This window comes from Rhinatrema bivittatum, chromosome 2 (genome assembly GCF_901001135.1).
Source record: "Rhinatrema bivittatum chromosome 2, aRhiBiv1.1, whole genome shotgun sequence".
Taxonomy (NCBI): domain Eukaryota; kingdom Metazoa; phylum Chordata; class Amphibia; order Gymnophiona; family Rhinatrematidae; genus Rhinatrema; species Rhinatrema bivittatum.
The window spans coordinates 51,975,921-51,994,023 of NC_042616.1; the positions used below are offsets into that span (position 1 = coordinate 51,975,921).

General features: G+C 48.6%; 1 protein-coding gene across 1 annotated transcript in view; it reads left to right on the forward strand.

The window, feature by feature from the left end:
- Positions 1 to 18,103, forward strand: part of LOC115083210 (SCO-spondin-like) — a 508,366-nt gene that overhangs the window by 237,834 nt on the left and 252,429 nt on the right. The window contains exons 56-60 of the mRNA XM_029587016.1: positions 1,294 to 1,473; positions 3,023 to 3,145; positions 3,713 to 3,842; positions 11,725 to 11,850; positions 16,439 to 16,530. Of these exons, the coding sequence (XP_029442876.1) occupies positions 1,294 to 1,473; positions 3,023 to 3,145; positions 3,713 to 3,842; positions 11,725 to 11,850; positions 16,439 to 16,530 (651 nt within the window). The remainder of the gene's footprint in view (positions 1 to 1,293; positions 1,474 to 3,022; positions 3,146 to 3,712; positions 3,843 to 11,724; positions 11,851 to 16,438; positions 16,531 to 18,103) is intronic.

Below are 18,103 nucleotides of genomic sequence, written 5' to 3' on the forward strand. Positions count from 1 at the left end.
TTAACTCCCAGTACAGTAAGCTAATAAATATGCTAATGCATCAGGAGTTAAAAAATGCATAAAATGTGCCGCATAAGTCAGTACTTATACAGATATCTGGCACGGTTCACTTCTACTTAGCTGGATAAAGTACTTATCCAGCTAACTTGCGGTGACCCACAGCAGACAGCTGTATAAATAAGTATTGATTTATTATTATTTTTTTATATACCAATGTTCAATCTGAGATATCACATCACTTTACATTCAGGTACTATAAATATTTCCCTGTCCCCAGAGGACTTACAATTAAAGTTTTGTACCTGAGGTAATGGAGGTTAAAGTGACTTGCCCAAGGTCACAAGGAATGACAGCAGGACTTGAACGCTGGTCTCCTGGTCCATAGCCCACTGCTCTAACCACTAGGCTATTCCTCCTCTGTCTGGTTATTCCTCTGCTGTATGGCAGCTGCATAAGTCAGATATCATGGGATTTCCATGCGCGGGCGCAAAGCGGTTCTCCCATTTGCTTATTGCGGCGGTTAATACCCCTAACTAATTAAGCTGTTTTCACTTAGATGCAGTTCCAACACTGCTCTCTACATTAATGGCAGGGGTGGAAGGGAAATAGAACCAAAATGTTACTAAGGGCCAAGATAAGTATGAGAAAACAAAAGTGTGAAAGCTTGCTGGGCAGACTGGATGGGCCATTTGGTCTTCTTCTGTGGTCATTTCTATGTTTCTATAAAACTCCTTGCTGCATTGGCATCAAGCTTTGCCTACAGAATGGTGCATTCAGCTGAATGCACCTTTCTGCAACGGCCTAGCTGCGGTATACAATGGGGTCAGTTTCCCAAGGGTTTATGTACCTACCTTTGGGAGCTGGGCACCTAAATCAAGCTCTGTGAAAGCTGACTAGGGCTGAGCACCTCAAAAAGTGGGCAGCTATGGGGGCAGATTAAGACAGAGAAAAAAAGGTTAAGGGCTTAGCACTGATTTTCAACCCTAGGCACCTAACATAGGAATCTAAATCTAGGCCAGTGAATTGGACTCCTAAGTTCAGGACACTGCGTCTTAGGTACCTAAATTTTAGGTGAATTTTATTTTGAAATCTTAGGTCCCTGAATGTGTTTGATAATCTTCCTATATTCTGGCACCTAATTTCGGCACGGAGCATTTTTTGAAAGTTGATCCCGATGTTAATATGCGTGGTGTCTGCACGCTGTATTATTCACACACGCTTTCCGTGTCCCAGCAGCGATGGTGTCTGGGTTATCTGCACGGTGTGATTCACGCATTTGGTGTTTCCCATCAGTGAATGGTGCCTGGGCACACTGGGGTGAGTGGTCAGCCTGCGATGCTGAATGCAGAGGAGGAGTAAGAACTCGCGGCAGGGGCTGTGAAGACCCTCCGCCTAAGAATGGGGGCCTGCCCTGTCCCGGAGACTCTGTCCAAACTGAGCCCTGCAACCTGCAGCCCTGTGGAGACTCTAGAGGTGAGGGGTTTAGTTGGGGGAACGCCTCTGCTGGAGGCGGGGAAGGATCCAGGGATGCAATGGAATGAGGTTTGATAGTGGGACTTGGGAGGTTGATTTGGGGGCAGAGGATAGGGAGCAATTCAGGGACAATGAGGAGTGATTAAGGGGCAGGGGTGGGAGTGATTTGGGAAATGATTTGGGGTGGATGTGGGGACTGTGTTTGGTGGGATGAGGAGTGGTTTAGTTGCTTGGATGATGAGTGGTTTGGGATGGAGGTAGGAATGATTTATTGATGGGTTTGAGGAATAATTTACTAGGGATGTGAATCGTGCTGCTGACGATTGAAAATATCGTACGATATTTTCAAAGTTGTCAGAAATCAGGGGCTCCCCGAAACCAATAGGAAAACCCCACAAAATTGTTTGTGGGGTTCTTTTATCGTTTTGGGGGAGGGCAGGAAAAACGGCACACATAAACAAGCCCTAAACCCACCCCGACCCTTTAAAACTGATCCCTTAGCTTCCCCCACCATCCCAAACCCCCCCAAAACTTTTTACAAGTACCTGGTGGTCCAGTGGGAGTCCCGGGAGATCGCTCGGATAGTTTAGGGTGGGAGTGGAGAGTGATTCAGTGGTTTGGGGAGTGATTTGTGCTGAGGATGAGTAGGGAAGGAGGCGTATTTGGGGCAGAGAAGAGGAGTGGTGAGGGGCCGGGATGCTGAGTATGTCAATGGTTTGTCTGGGGAATGGGCAGGGATGGGGAGCGATTCAGTGTTTTGGATGGAGACTGGTTTTTTGGTGGGGATGGGGAGTCATTGGGATTGGAGTGAGGACTAATTTAGTGGTTTTGGGTGGGAGTGGAAAATGATTCAGTGTTTTTCATGGCGGATAGTTTGAGAAGTGATTAGTACTGGAAGTGGAAAGGGATTCGGGGGGGGGGGGGTGGTGGAATGGAGAGTGGTTTGCGATGGGGAGTGATTCAGGGGAGGGGATAGGGAATGTAGTCAACAGTTTGCAAAATGAGCGCTAGTGCTAAAAAGTGTGTAACTGGGCTGCAAAAATCCACAAGCTACAGAAAAGACAAAAACTGGAGACTGTTAAACTTAGAAGAGATGACCAAAAGGGTAACCAGTTAATGTAGGAGAGCAACAGTAAAAGCTAACAGGCGGAAGGTGGTTTGGGATGGGATGGGGAGCAGTTTGGAGCAGGAGTGGGCAGTGATTTGGGTTGGAAGTGGAAAAGTCATTCACGGTGTGGGCGGAGACTGAGATGGGGCAGAGTTTAAAGTGGTTTGGCATTGGGGTGGGAAGTGATTTAGGGGTGTGAGTGGGGAGTGGTTGGGGGGGAGGATCCAGAGAGAGATTCAAGGATGGAGATGCGGAGTGAGCCAAGATTGGTAATGGGGAGTGATTCATGAGTAGGACACGTGTATATATGTATGTGTGTGTGTATAAATGTGGGTGTGTTGGTGTGTATACAGCCATGTGTGTGTGTGTGTGTGCATGACTGTTTGCAGGCAGCTGGTGCCTGTTCTCATGTCTCTTGTTTTCTTCCCTCTCCTCTCACAGACTGTGGCCCTGAGATGATGTACATTCAGGCTGAAGACTGTGAGAGGGCCCAGCTGTCCCCATGTCCCCCAATGTGCCGGGAGCTGAATGCAGAGAGCATCTGCAGTGTGCGCTGTGTGGAAGGTGAGCACCCGATAATCATCCCATGTCCTGCCTCTTTCATGCATCCTCTGCTTGTAATAGTAAAATGCCTAAAGCTCCTCTCTGTGACCCCAGTGAGGACTGGAAGAGCCCCTGGAGATAAAATTAGTGACCCTGTGTACCTGCATCTGCACAGCAGGAATCTTTCATGTGTCTTTAGAATTCAGTTCTCACAGGCTGTGAGCCATGTCACTGTGGGAAGATCTCAATCAACTCTGACTCACCTCAGGGCATATCCAGGAGCTGTGTGATCTCTTCTGAAATAGGACCCATCATTGCAGAGTTTCTAAAAGCTAAATTTCTAGCTGAACCCATGAAATATTTGTGAGCAGATTTAAATGTTCCACATTATCTCCTCTTGCTGAGAGCCCCGGTCATGTCTGTGTGGCCCAGGGAAATTCTCAGGCCCCTCCAGCCACGCCTGCATTCTCCACAGAGATCCTCAGGGCTTCTGGCCATACCTGTGGTCCCCAGGGATATTCCCAGTCATGTCTCCTTTCTTTTGGATGGGGATGCTGAAGTGCTGTCATTATTTCTTGGGTATTGCAGGTTGTCGATGCCACCCAGGGCTGTACCTGCAGGATGGACGCTGTGTGAACATCAGTCAGTGTCATTGCTATTCACAAGATGAGCAGCGCCTCCCAGGGGAGATCTTCAGCAGGGATGGCTGCCGGCGCTGGTGAGTGATTGATCCAGTGCAGCTCCTGTGTTCTGGCCAGCTCACTCCTCAGGGAATAGTCTCAGCCTTGAACATCCTGCCTTTTGCACAGGATCCCTGTGCTCGGCCCCTTTTGCTTTGTATCATGGGCTGAGAGCTATGGCTAAGCAGCATATACATTTTCCAAATAAATATCAGATCCTCAAATAATAAAGAATGGGCTTGCATACCAAGAAGCCATAGGTGTGAAATGTATTCCTTCATAAAGACTGACATTTTGGTCCACAAATTGACCTTTTTCAAGGTCATAGTTATAAAGGGGGCTCTCTTTGTCTCTCTATCTATATATTCTGTATATACACATCAAAATGCAGACCGTAGCCATTCCCTGTACGTACCCAGATCAGTGCAGAATCCTAGGTTTTGCCTCCCATTCCAGTAGATGGAGACAAAGTTTCACTGATACTGCCATGTAACCTGGTGTGCCACCTGTAGTCCCTCAGTATTTCTCTGTCTCCAGCAGATGGTAGAGGTGCAAAACCTGCAGTCTGAACTTAGTTAAAAAAAAAAAGAAGAGAAGTTGGTGATTTCCTCACAGGAGGTTGGTAGATCCTGGTAGAGCCATCCCTCCTGGTTTTGAGGTGGACGAGCAGGGGGTTGGGGACCCTTAGTGTGCTCAGTCTTTCGTCACCGGAGACAGATAGCTGGTGGAGCCAGTTCCTTCTCCTCCAGAAAAGATAGCAGAGCCTGCTGCCACTCTTCATTGCAGGGAAGTGCTTTTTCTTGTTTGCTTTTGCTAAAGTTTAAAAAGAAAAAAAGTGAAGAAAAAAAAAGAACTTTTTTTTTTATTTCTTGTAGTTCGGCGGCAGAGTGGGGCTGATGCCAGATCGGGGCTCAGCTTCCATGGGCTCTCATGGTTTCGTTCCCCTAGGCGACTGTCGATACTTGCGCTTGCGGCGGCCAGTGGCCACGCAACAACAAATGCTCTGCGTTTGGTGAGTCATGCACACGACTCTCCCGGACCGGCCTATGTTCCCGCTGCCTCTCTAGGGGAGAGGGCAGTTCGGGATTGATCGTGGTGGCTTCAGAGGACAGCATAGGTCTGGCAGGCCCTTGGCTGAGTCGCAGGAGATAGCAGATCTGTTCCCGGTCAGCGTGGGAATGGCGGCCATCTTGTTTTCCTTTGCAGCTGCTACGGAGGCTGCGGTGGGGCGGTGGTGGAATCTGCCACTCGCAGGAGGCTTCTTTTGTTGAGGAACTGGTCGGTGGATGTTTCTTCCAAGTCTCAGTTAGGAGTGTTGCCCTTCAAGGGAAAGTTACTTTTTGGAGAGGACTTGGAGTAGCTGATAAAGCATCTGGAGAGAATAAAGTGCACAAGTTACCTGAGGATAAGCCTAAAGGGGCAAAAGGTTCCTTTTCTTTGCGTTCACAGTTTCGAGGGAATAGGTGGTTTTGGCAAGAGAGGACTTCAGAAGGAGCCCAGAAGCAGGCCTTGGGGATGCAGCAGTCCTGGAACCAGTCCTTTCGAGGCCAAAGGTCAAACAGGAATGGCTCTGGCCAGGGCAGTATGGGAGCCAAATTCACACAATGAAGCAAGGCCAGCCCAGTCCTCCGTCCCGGTTATAGGGTTTGGTTGACTCTTTTTTACGAGGAGTGGGCCAAAATCACGTCGGACCAGGGGTTCTTAAACATTTTAAGACAAGGTTACGCTTTAGAATTTTCTCATCCGCTAAGGGACCTGTTCATGGTTTCTCCTTGCGCTTCCATAGAGAATAGGCGGGTGGTGCAGCAAACCATCAACCACCTACAGATGCTGGGAGTCATGGTTCCTGTCCCCCCAGAGGAACGAGGGATGGGACGCTATTCCATTTATTTTATGGTTCCAAAGAAAGAGGGGAATTTATGCCCAATTTTGGATTTAAAGAAAGTGAACGTGGCTCTCAAGGTTCCTCGATTTCGGTGCACAAGGGAGAGTTCTTGGCGTCTCTGTATTTGACCGAGACATACTTACACATAGGGATCCGACCTGACCATCAGTTTTGTGCCTTTCTGTTCGGTCTGGCAACAGCTCCATGGGCTTTCACCAAGAGGATGGTGGTGGTTGCGGCAACTCTCAGGAAGGAGAGCGTGCTGGTACACCCATATCTGGACAATGGCTCATTTGAATGAAGTCAGAGGTTCTTTGCAGACAAGCAATGGACTTGGTGCTGCAGTACTTGCGATCCCTAGGATAGGTGGTGAATTTGTCCAAGAGTCATCTCTCCCCTTCTCAGGTATTGGAGTTTCTGGGGGCGTGTTTTGATACCAGGGTGGGGAATGTTTTTCTCACCGAAGAGCACATTGTCAAATTGTAATCACAAGTTTGCAAGTTGTTGGAGGATCAGGTGCCCAGGGTCTGGGATTACTTGCAGGTTCTTGGTTCCATGGTGTCCACTTTGGAGCTTGTTCCTTGGACGATTGCTCATATGAAGTCTCTGCAGGCAGTGTTGCTTTCTCAGTGGGATTTGTTGTCAGAGCAGCTTCAACTTCCACTACCTCTTACGGAGTTAGCCAGGTCCAGTCTCTTGTGGTGGCTTGCTTGGTTGTGGTGGCTTGGTTGTGTCATGGGATGGACTTGGAGATTCTGAAGTGAACAGTGGGTAAAACTGATGCCAGTCTCTCCAGTTGGGGAGCTATCTGCCATGCTCAGCCAGTGCAGGGCCAGTGGTTGGCAGAGGAAGCATTGTGGTCCATCAGTCGCTTAGAGACAAGAGTGGGAGGGTGGCACTGCATGCGTTTCTTCCTCTCTTGAGCGGCCTTCCAGTCAGGATTTTGTCAGACAATGTGACAATGGTGGCATACATCAACCAGCAGGGTGGTACCAAGAATTGAGCAGTGGCGCAGGAAGCTCAGGAGCTGATCCACTGGGCAAAACAGCATCTGGCATTGATAGAGGCTTTTCACTTTGCCAGGACCGACAATGTACAAGCAGATTTTCTCAGCCAGCAACAGCTAGATTCTGGAGAGTGGGAGCTGTCCGAGGAAGCAATGAGCCTCATCCGTTGCAGATGGGGCAGACCCTGTATGGATTTAATGGCAACTCAGCACAATGCCAAGGAGCCACATTTCTTCAGTCGCAGAAGAGAGCATGGGGCAGAGGTGGTCAATGCCTTGGTTCTCCCTTGTCCTCAGGACATCCTGCTGTATGTGTTTCTGCTGTGGCTGCTGATGGACAAGATTTTGTGGCATGTGGAGGTTCATCCAGGAGACATAATTCTGGTGGCTTTGGAGAGGCCTCGGAGGCCTTGGTTTGCAGATCTGATCAATCTAGCAGTGTATGGCCCAAAGAAGATCACTTATCTGCCAAAGCTTCTGCATCAAGGTCCCATATTTTTAGATCAGGCAGCTTATTATCTCTCGGCTTGGCTTTTGAGAGGAAAGGTTTAAGGGAGAAAGGATACTCTGAGGATGTCATTTCTACTCTATTGCAGGCTACAAAGTCTTCCACTTCCTTGGCGTATGTGAGGGTCTAGAGAGTTTTTGAGGATTGGTGCATGAAGCAGGGAGTTGACTCTGTGTGCTTTTGTAGCACATATTCTAACCTTCTTGCAGAGGGTTGGTGAAGGGTTTGGTCTTTAATTCCCTCAGAGTTCAGGTGGCAGCTTTGGGTTATCTTCGAGGCAAGGTGCATGGGGCGCTCTGGCTGCACATCTGGATGTGGTGCATTTTCTCCGAGGGGCAAAACATTTGCGTCTCTGGATCGGAAGTTGTGTCCCTTTTGGAACCTTAACTTACTCCTTAAGAGTATGTGTACTGCTCCGTTCAAGCCTTTTAAAAGGGCTATTATAAAAGATCTCAGTTTAAAGGTGGATTTCTTGGTGGCAATTTGTTCTGCTAGAAGGATCTCAGAACTTCAAGCCTTGTCATGTAGGGTTCCTTTTTTGAAGATTACGGATTCTGGAGTCTCCTTGAGGGCAGTTCCTTCTTTTATGCTGAAGATGGCATCATCGTTCCACTTAAGTCAGTCAGTAGAGCTTCCGGCGTTTCCAAGTTTGGATGCTACGACACCTCATGCGAGAGAATTGCGACTTTTGTACGCCAAGCGTGTATTGTTGCGCCATCTTAAAGTCACTAACAGCTTCTGTTTGTTGGATCAGCTTTTTGTTTTGTGCTATGGAGTGGTGCAAAAAAGGTCATAAGGCATTAAAAGCCATGATTACGCAGTGGTTGAAGAAAGCTCTAGGCTCCGTGTACATCTGTCAGGGTTGTGTTATTAATCTGATGCCTGATGGGAGGAGCAATCAGATAGGGGTTAGCAATCTGTTATAATGCTCTATTAAGAAAGCTGGGAGATAGCAATCTGTTAGCATTCTGTTAGCATTTCTGCTAGGAGTAGCAATCTGTAATATTGGCTCCTAAAGAAGGAGGAGTCAGCAATCTTGTAGTGTCTCAGATATGGTCTTGCTACATACGGCTCGATACAGTAAGGCCGCGGTAAAAACAGTGCGGCAGTGTCAGGCGCACCCTTCCTCCCCGCACCCACAGTTCTCTTCACTAACTCCCCGATACTCTCCTCTAATCGCATGCAAATGCATGCCGCGGCTGTGAAGCGTTAGGGAAGGGTTATGCCTGCGCAACCCATTTTACTGTATAGGCACTGTAACAGCGCCTATACAGTAACCTGGGTGCGCTGGTACCTGTCATTTCAAATGACATTTGAAATGACAGGCAGCAGGAAGTGTAAAAAGTGTAAAAAACAAAACACCTGTGTGTTATATAAAAAAATAAAACAATTTTAAATACCTGTCGGAGGGCCCTGGGTCCAGGTGGCCGGTGGGCGGCGGGCAGCCATCAGCGGCATCCGGTAGTCCCTTCTCCCTTCCTCCCTCCCTCCCCTGCCTGGATGAGCGCCAAAATCGCACGGGCGGGTCGGCAGCGGGGGGGGGGGGGGGGGGGGGGGGGCGGCGGCGGGGGGGCGGCAGCAGGATCCGGGAGCAGTGGGTAGGCAGCAGCGGGGTCCGGGGGGGGCAGCGGCAGCAGGATCCAGGGGTGGCAGCGAGATCCGGGGAGCGAGTAGCGGCAGCGTGTTCGATCGGGCAGGCAGGTAGGTGGCAAAATAAAGATGGCCGCCTGCACGGGAAAATCGTGCAATTGGCCGCTGAAGACGTGACATCACACCCCGTGACGCCAAACGTCGTGACGTCACGTCTTCAGCGGCCAATTGCACGATTTTCCCGTGTAGGCGGCCATCTTTATTTTGCCACCTACCTGCCTGCCCGATCGTACACGCTGCCGCTACTCGCTCCCCGGATCTCGCTGCCACCCCTGGATCCTGCTGCCGCTGCCCCCCCGGACCCCGCTGCCGCTGCCCCCCCGGACCCCGCTGCTGCCTACCCGCCGCTCCTGGATCCCGCTGCCGACCCGCCCGTGCGATTTTGGCGCTCATCCAGGCAGGAGAGGGAGGGAGGAAGGGAGAAGGGACTACCGGATGCCGCTGATGGCCGCCCACCGGCCGCCTGGACCCACGGCCCTCCGACAGGTATTTAAAATTGTTTTATTTTTTTATATAACACACAGGTTTTTTGTTTTTAACACTTTTTACACTTTTTACACTTACCATAGCAGGCCCGAGCCTTGCTACTTTTTCGTTTGTTTTTTTTTTTGCTTCGGGAGGAGGGGACCGGACGGGGCTGCAGGAGACCGGACGGGACCAGGGCGGGTAAGCAATGTTTTTACCCTACACTACACTACACTAACTCCTACTAGGGGGAGGCGGTAAACTAGCAGGTTAAGGCCGCGGCAGAACAGCGGGTTACGGAGGAGATAATATCAGCGCCCGTTACAGTATCGCAGGGGAATAGCTAATTCCTTCATTATACAGCTTTTTCGTTAATTTACATGCTGGGTGTGGAAAGGGTTTAGGAAAGGGTTTAGGAAGCGCTAAGGATGCGTGAAACTGGAGACTGTATCGCTGGATGGCCTTACTCGTCTGTATTGTGCGCTCCCAGCACGTTACAGACCGGGAATCTTTAACTCAACGTTACTGTATCGACCTGATAGTTAGCAATCTGTTCAGGATCTGATATAGTTGTAGGTGGATCCCTGGGCCGGTGGCAGATGACCACGCCCCCCAGAAGGATATCCCGAGAGGGACCACCGGCTAGGCTTGAGTATGAAGACAGACACACATTAGTTCTTTTATTAAACAGGTTTTTGAAACCACCAGAGGTGGCAGTAGTGAGCTGATTTGCCTGGCAGGGCTGAAGTCCCTCAGGTACTGGAACAGCGATCCAGGATGGCTGAGCTGTAGAGAAACTGTAGAAAGTGAGTAGGCAGAGTAGACAGAGTTTATGAACAGAACTAGATGACAAAACTCACATAAGGTCTCAAGGAAGCTCAGGAGCTGGAAAGGTTTAGGCCCTCGGGGAGCGAGTACCTGGTTCCAGGGAAAGCTCTGAGAGAGCGATGGTAACTCACAATTGTTTGTACCAGCGATAGCTTCCAGGCAGTAGAGAATCGTCAGAGTGTCCAGGAACATGGGCCCTCGAGGAGCGAGTACCGCTTCCTATCTGTAATCTGAAAGGTAAAGAGAGAGCGAGGCCCCTGAGGAGCGATTACCTCTGGTAAGTCCGAGGAGGCAGAGTAGCTTAGGATATCGAAACCCTTCCCATGCTAACTCAATCAGATAGTGAAATAGAGACCTTTAAATATTGGAAGCGGATGACGTCATCTCAGGGGGACGCCCCTGAGGTCCGCGTCCTTGCTGGTACTTCAATCAGAGCGCGTGCGCGCGCGCCCTAGATCTTCAGGCAACATGGCGGATCTGCAACGTCGAGCCGGTCTGGGGACACCGGAGGGAGACGGCATGGAGACGCTGCGGCAGCCAGCCATCCATCAGACCCGGAGGGAGTCGCCACAGAGGTAAAGAGGGCGGATTGAGGACATCGAGTAGCAAGGGTCGCAACAGGTTGTCCTATCCTGGAGGGGTTAAGAGCTCATTCTACCCATTCCCAGGCGGCCTCCTGGGCCGAGTGTCAGCAAGTTTTTCTGCAAGAGATTTGTAGGACGGCTACTTGGAAATCTTTGTAGACTATCGCCAGGCATTATCGTTTGGATGTCCAGGCCCCAGAGACCATGGGTTTTGGTGAAAGTATGCTTCAAGCGAGACTCTCTCAGTCCCTGATAGGGAAGCTTTGGTACATCCCAGGAGTCTGGACTGATCTGGGTACATACAGGGAAAGGAAAATTGGTTCTTATCTGCTAATTTTCGTTCCTGTAGTACCACAGATTAGTCCAGAGTCTCACCCAGTTGGGGTGAAAGGGTTTGCAGAGTCTGCTCGATCTGTTATTGTAATTATTCTGAAGAATGGCACATATTTTGTTAGTCCTGCACGTTTTTGATGTGAGCAAGTTTATCTGCTTTAAGTTTCCACTTCCCACTGCTCGTTCAGGAGAATATTATGTTGTTGTTGGTATTGGCATTACTACTATCTTGGCTTGGATACAGGTCAATACTGAAAGACTGCAGTTGGCACACTAAGTTATATGGCAGTGTCGGTGAAACTTTCTCTGTCTTCATCTGCTGGAAGGGAGGCAAAACCCAGGAGTCTGGAATGATCTGTGGTACTACAGGAATGAAAATTAGCAGGTAAGAACCAATTTTCCTGTGCCTGCCAAAAAGTCCCATAGCCACATCATCACTCCTTGTGTACATACTGAATGCACCACATCTATACATCTCAGATCATATACGCTGCCTGTTCAAACCTTCTACTCAGCACATCTGAAGATTGCATGGATGGGGAATTTTCTGAGCCCCGGGAAGGTGGCTCTTCGCCTTCTTGCTGGGAACAGAGCTGCCTGTGAAGGGGAGGGGGCTGCAAATTTGCTGAGTCTTACTGACCCCTGACCTTACTCTCCACAGCGTGTGCCAGGATGGGAAGGTCACGTGTGATGACTCCCTCTGCCCGGTGAACTGCGCCTGGTCCACGTGGTCACACTGGACCCCTTGTGACAGAAGCTGTGGCTCAGGGATCCAGGAGAGATTTCGGTATGGACACATTCCCAACTGTAATTTCCTTTCTTTATCTTTAATACTTTATCTATAAACAGTTTATTACTAAGATGCATTGCTTTACGTAACACACTTGTAGATAAAGGGTGCAATTTTCGTTAAAGACGCCTATGGCAAGATATTTATTTATTTATTTATTTATTTATTAACTTTTATTTACCGACATTCGTGAAACACATCATGCCGGTTTACATAGAACTCAATTGGGAAAATACAGTATAACAAAATAACAATATAACAGTATGACATTGAAACAATAGGATGTTACTAAAACGAGAAGCAACAAACAGAAAAACCAAAAGCAAAATACAACAAAATAAATAATGTTAAAGGAAAACGAAGAGTGTAGGTTTGAAAGAAGGGTAGGCAGGGGGGTAGGGCGAGGGGGGGGAGAGGGTAAGGGGTAGAAGGTAGGAAGGGTAGGAAAAGGGGGATAAGTAAGGGAAAAGAAAGGTATAGATTGAGGAAAGAAAGGGGAGAGAAAGTGGGAAAAGGAAGGGAGGGGGAGAAAGGCTTGTTTGAAGAAATGAGGGGAGAGAAAGGCAGAAAAGAGGGATACCATGTACAGATGGCTAATGTACATGGAATCGCTTAACTAGGTAGGATTATGGAAAAGTTGAAGTTGGTGGTGGGTGGTAAAAGGTTTTCTTCAGAGGAAGGACCTGGGAAAGGGGGGGAGCAAGGAGTATAAGGTAGAGCAAGGGGGCTAAAGGGGATATTAAATTTGGTTTGTGTCGGGGTAGGCCTGTCGGAAAAGCCATGTCTTGACTCCTTTCTTAAATTTGTGAAAGGATGTCTCTTGGCGTAGGAGGGTGGGGAGGGAGTTCCAGAGGGTGGGGCCAGCGACAGAGAAGGCTCTCCCTCTGGTATGAGTTGAGTGTGCTGTTTTGAGGGATGGGATGTGGAGAGTACCTGTATGGGTTGTTCTTGTGGGGCGGTTGGAGGAGCGGTAATGAGGCATTTCATCGAGCCAGGTGTGATTGTGTTTATGTAGGGTGTTGTGAAGGATGGTGAGGGTTTTGTATTGTGAGCGGAAGGAGATGGGCAACCAATGTAGGTCCTTTAGTATGGGGGTGATGTGGTCTCTTTTGCGCGTACCGGTTATGACTCTGGCCATGGAGTTTTGTAGAATCTGAAGGGGTTTGATGGTGGTGGCGGGGAGTCCTAGTAGCAGGGAGTTGCAATACTCTAATTTTGTGAGCATGGTGGTCTGTATGACTGTGCGGAAATCATTGGTGTGGAGGAGGGGTTTGAGTTTTTTTAGGATGTTAAGTTTATAGAAACCCCCCTTAAGAAGAGTTTTGATGTGGGGTTTAAAACTTAGGTGCTGATCTATGAAGACGCCCAGGTCTCTTACAGACTGGGTCTGAGAGAGGGTTGTGGTAGTATTTTGAGGAGTGTTCTGTTGCATGGGGATGGTGAAACGTTCAGGTTGGTTGGAGATGATAAGTAATTCTGTTTTAGAAGTGTTTAAAGCTAGATGGAGTTCAGATAACAAGGCGCTTATGGTGGTGAGGCAGGATTCCCAGCGTTGCAAGGATTCGCTTATGGATTCTTGAAACGGTATGAGAATCTGCACATCATCTGCATATAGGAAGAAATTCAGGCCTAGGTCGGAGAGGAGGTGGCATAGGGGTAGGAGGTAAATATTAAAGAGGGTGGAGGATAGGGATGAGCCTTGGGGTACACCCTGAGTGATAGGTATGCGTGAGGATTCATGCTTGTCGATTTTTACTACGTATTCTCTGTTTGTGAGGTAGGAGGAGAGCCATGATAGAGCTGTACCTGCGATGCCTATTTCTGCTAGGCGGGCCATTAGTATTTGATGGTTGACTGTATCATAGGCAGCTGAGATGTCTAATAGGGCGAGGAGGTACGAGTTTCCGTGATCCATACCTTTGAGTGTGGTATCTGTCATGGCCAGTAGTAGGGTTTCGGTGCTTCGGGCTTTACGAAAACCGAACTGTTTAGTGTGGAGGACATTGTGGTCTTCTAAAAAGTCCGTCAGTTGTTTGTTAATAACCCTCTCTAGGACTTTGGATAAGAAAGGAAGATTGGAAATCGGACAGTAATTGGCCGGGTCTGTGGGGTCAAGGGTGGATTTCTTCAGGAGGGGTTTAACTATGGCCAGTTTGAGTGGGTTTGGGACACTACCTGCGGTAATGGAGCAGTTGATTAGGTCCTTAATAGGTTTGGTGATGGCGGGGGTAATAGAGAGAAGGGTTTTTGAGGGAATGGTGTCTGAGGGGTGTGTGGCAGGTTTCATCTTTTTTAGGATAGCTTCTACTTCTATGTTGGTGGTGAGGTCAAATTCTCTAAGGGTGATCTTTTTGTCATTAGGGATGGGGGTGAGGGGGGTGACGTTGGCTGGGAAGCGAAGTAGGATATTGTCGACTTTGTTTTTGAAGTAGAGAGCTAGTTCTTCGCATCTTTTGTTGGAGATGGTTTCGTTGAGGGTAGGTGTGTTTTGGTCGGTGAGTTCTGATACGTATGTGAATAAGGCAGTTGCATTAAATTGGTAGTCATGGATCTTAGCTGCGTGGAAATCACGCTTGGCCTGGGTAATTGCATGACGGTATGCGTGCAAGGTGTTGTTGTAAGTAGCTTTGAGTGTAGCGGATGGTTGTTTGCGCCAGGCGCAAGATACACACGGATGCTTTTATATCCGCATAAGGTTTGTACTCAGGTAATTTGTCTTTGAAAATTTGCTAAATCCTACATGGGCACAAAGAATCCTGCCTCATCTTTTTCTGCAGATAGACTTCTGCACTGGAAAATGTGCACGATTATTGGAAAATGTTATAATCAAGCATATGTGCGTATATTCCCCCCAACTTACTTGGTATCGTCTCGCCTCCTGGAAAGCCTATTTTTTGAGTGGTCAGATATAACGGAGGTAGATTTTCACTCCATTTCTAGCTGGCTAGCCCCTCGGTTAGCCAGCTACATCCTCTTCAAAATCTAACCCGTAGAGACCACAATACAGGTGTCTGACAAGACATCCTCAGTTCATATTCAGTAACTGAAGCTTGCACGTTGCATCTGTACAATAACTGGCTGCACTTTATTTTTTAGTGGTGTGCAAAACAGCTCTCTCCTTTTACACTTCTTCACTCTGCTTGTCCATTCTTGCTGGCCTTGTACTACACTAGTGCATGCATGTACCCCTACACCACTTCCTTTGACTATGAACCACTTCCTTTGACTATGAACTGTGAAAAAACAAAGTCTTTTAGTAGCACTCTCTTACCACACTCAGGTATATCTGCCTGCACCGTTACTTCACTCAGGTGTTCTGGGGTGTAATATTACCACACTCAGGTATTACTGCCTGCACCGTTACTTCACTCAGGTGTTCTGGGGTGTAATCTTACCACACTCAGGTATTACTGCCTGCAACGTTACTTCACTCAGGTGTTCTGTGGTGTAATATTACCACACTCAGCTATTTCTGCCTGCATCGTTACTTCACTCAGGTGTTCTGGGGTGTAATATTACCACACTCAGGTATTACTGCCTGCCCCGTTACTTCACTCAGGGGTTCTGGGGTGTAATATTACCACACTCAGGTATTACTGCCTGCACCGTTACTTCACTCAGGTGTTCTGGAGTGTAATCTTACAACGCTCAGGTATTACTGCCTGTGCCGTTACTACACTCAGGTGTTCTGGGGTGTAATCTTACCACACTCAGGTATTACTGTCTGCGCCGTTACTTCACTCAGGTGTTCTGGGGTGTAATCTTACCACACTCAGGTATTACTGCCTGCACCGTTACTTCACTCAGGTGTTCTGGGGTGTAATCTTACCATACTCAGGTATTACTGCCTTCACTCAGGTGTTCTGGGGTGTAATCTTACCACACTCAGGTATTACTGTCTGCGCCGTTACTTCACTCAGGTGTTCTGGGGTGTAATATTACCACACTCAGGTATTACTGCCTGCGCCGTTACTTCACTCAGGTGTTCTGGGGTGTAATTTTACCACACTCAGGTATTACTGCCTGCACCGTTATTTCACTCAGGTGTTCTGGGGTGTAATCTTAGGTATTACTGCCTGCACTGTTACTACACTCAGGTGTTCTGGGGTGTAATCTTCCACACTCAGGTATTACTGTTCGTAGTCTCACCATACTCTGGGGTATAGTCTTACAACACTCGGTATTACTGAATACATGCTTATCTCGTTTGGATATTATTGTGCACACACTTGTCATACTCAGGAACTTTGGGGTTTACTGTTGCCACACTCACGTATTACTTAGTGCACTTTTAACACATTCAGGAATTACTGAATACATACTTACCATACTCGGGTGTTCTGGGGTGTACTCTTGCCACGCTCGCATATTACTTGATGCACTGTCACCATACTCAGATAGGCTCTTGCCATATTTAGCTATTCTAAGGAACCCTTCTCCTATTCTTAGGCAATCTCAGGCATGATCTTATCACACATGGCACTGTATTCTCATTTAAGTTCTTTACTCATTCTTGTATTGTGAAGATTTCTCATATATTTTTTGGTGTCTTCTTACCTGTATTCACCTTTTTTTTTCTTTCTAGATCGCCTTCAAACCCTGCTGCTGCACACGGTGGCTTTCCCTGTGAGGGAGATGCCAGGGATGTGCGGCAGTGCCATTCCTCCTGTGTCACAGGTAGGTCACATGCATGTCCCTTTCAGAGCCTGCCTGCAGTCCATAACTTTGAGATGTCATGGGACCTCTTTGCTCGGGCATCTTAGCTGATCATTTGGGGCCAGAGAGGCCACTCCATGTTGGCTCCTATTGGCATTTCATTGACTGATTTATGTGTGACAACAGCATGTCATGAAACATCTTGATGTAATTAATGCATTGTGACATGATGAAAACTGAATGGTGCCTTTGTTTTAAAATATTGTACCCATAATAAACATTTGGGTAAATTTTAAGAATTGTTTGGGTAACAAGACCCATAATTGTGGGTATATTGGCTGAGGGTGCACAACTCTTATTTTAAAACCAGCAAATTACGCGCATATGTGCTTGTACACTTGCAACAGAATGCATGAAAAGGGCGGATTTTGAGGCAAAGCCAACATTTACGTGCATAAATCCCGATTTTAAATCTGGCGAACACAGCAAGCGTAGGTGTTGCGATTCCACCTGTGGCTACGGCCATGGGCGGCCTCTCACCTTCCTGCCATCCGGCACTCCGACGCCGTCACCATGCAGCAGATGCCGACACCGTCGCTGCCTTGGTCCGTGGTCTGGAATCGCCACTGCTTCCTTCTCTCTCCTCCCTTGCGGCTGGCTGGAGCCGCCCCCAACATCGGGTCTGCGTCTCCAGCCTCACCATGGTTGCTCTCCAGGGTCCAGCCTCCTTAGGCACACCTCCTCAGCTCACTTAAAGGGCCAGTCCTCTGGCTCCTCCTAGTGACGTCATCGAGGGAGTTCTTCTTGGCCCTATAAAAGGGGCCTGCAGTCATTTGAGCTTTGCCTTTGCAACATGTACTCTCGTTCCTTGTTGCCCTGGGCTTCCTAGCTCCCGTGCCTTCTTATTATCTTCGCTTGATCTCTACCTGGTACCGACCTCCGCCTCTCTGACTACACTGTCTTCTCCAAGCCTGACCTCCGCCTGCTTGACAACGCTGACTTCTCCAGACCTGACCTCTGCCGGTCCGACTACGCTGACCTCTCCAAGCCTGACCTCTGCCTGCCTGACCACGCTGACTTCTCCAGACCTGACCTTCGCCTGTCTGACTACTCCGTCATCTCTCCAGGAGACCTCCAGAGGCCCACTTAAGTCCAGGCGGTCTGGGTACCCAAGGGCTCAACCTGCAGAAACCCCGGCCTGTTATTGGTGAAGCTCCAGCTTGCCTCTATCTCCTCGTGAGCTCCGCCTCCTGGTAGCAGATGCTCTCTGGGTCCACCAGAGGGCCGTACCAACCCTGCGCCAGGCCAAGGGTCCACCTCCAATGCAACAGATTGCAAAGGCCATGGACTCGGTGAAGTTCTCCGCTCTGCATCCATTCCTGGTTTGGCGTCCAAGGTACTGGAGCAGTAGCAATGCCTTGAGGCCCTGTCCTCCTCTGTGGAGCGTCTGCACTTATGACTGGATTCCTACTCTGGGATCATTCAGAAGCTCCAGTCAACTCTGGAACAGGTGGTAGCGGACGTGAACGGCTTTGCTACCCAACAAGACTTCCTGACCTGGATAAATGTCCCATTACCTTCTTTCCCGATTCCC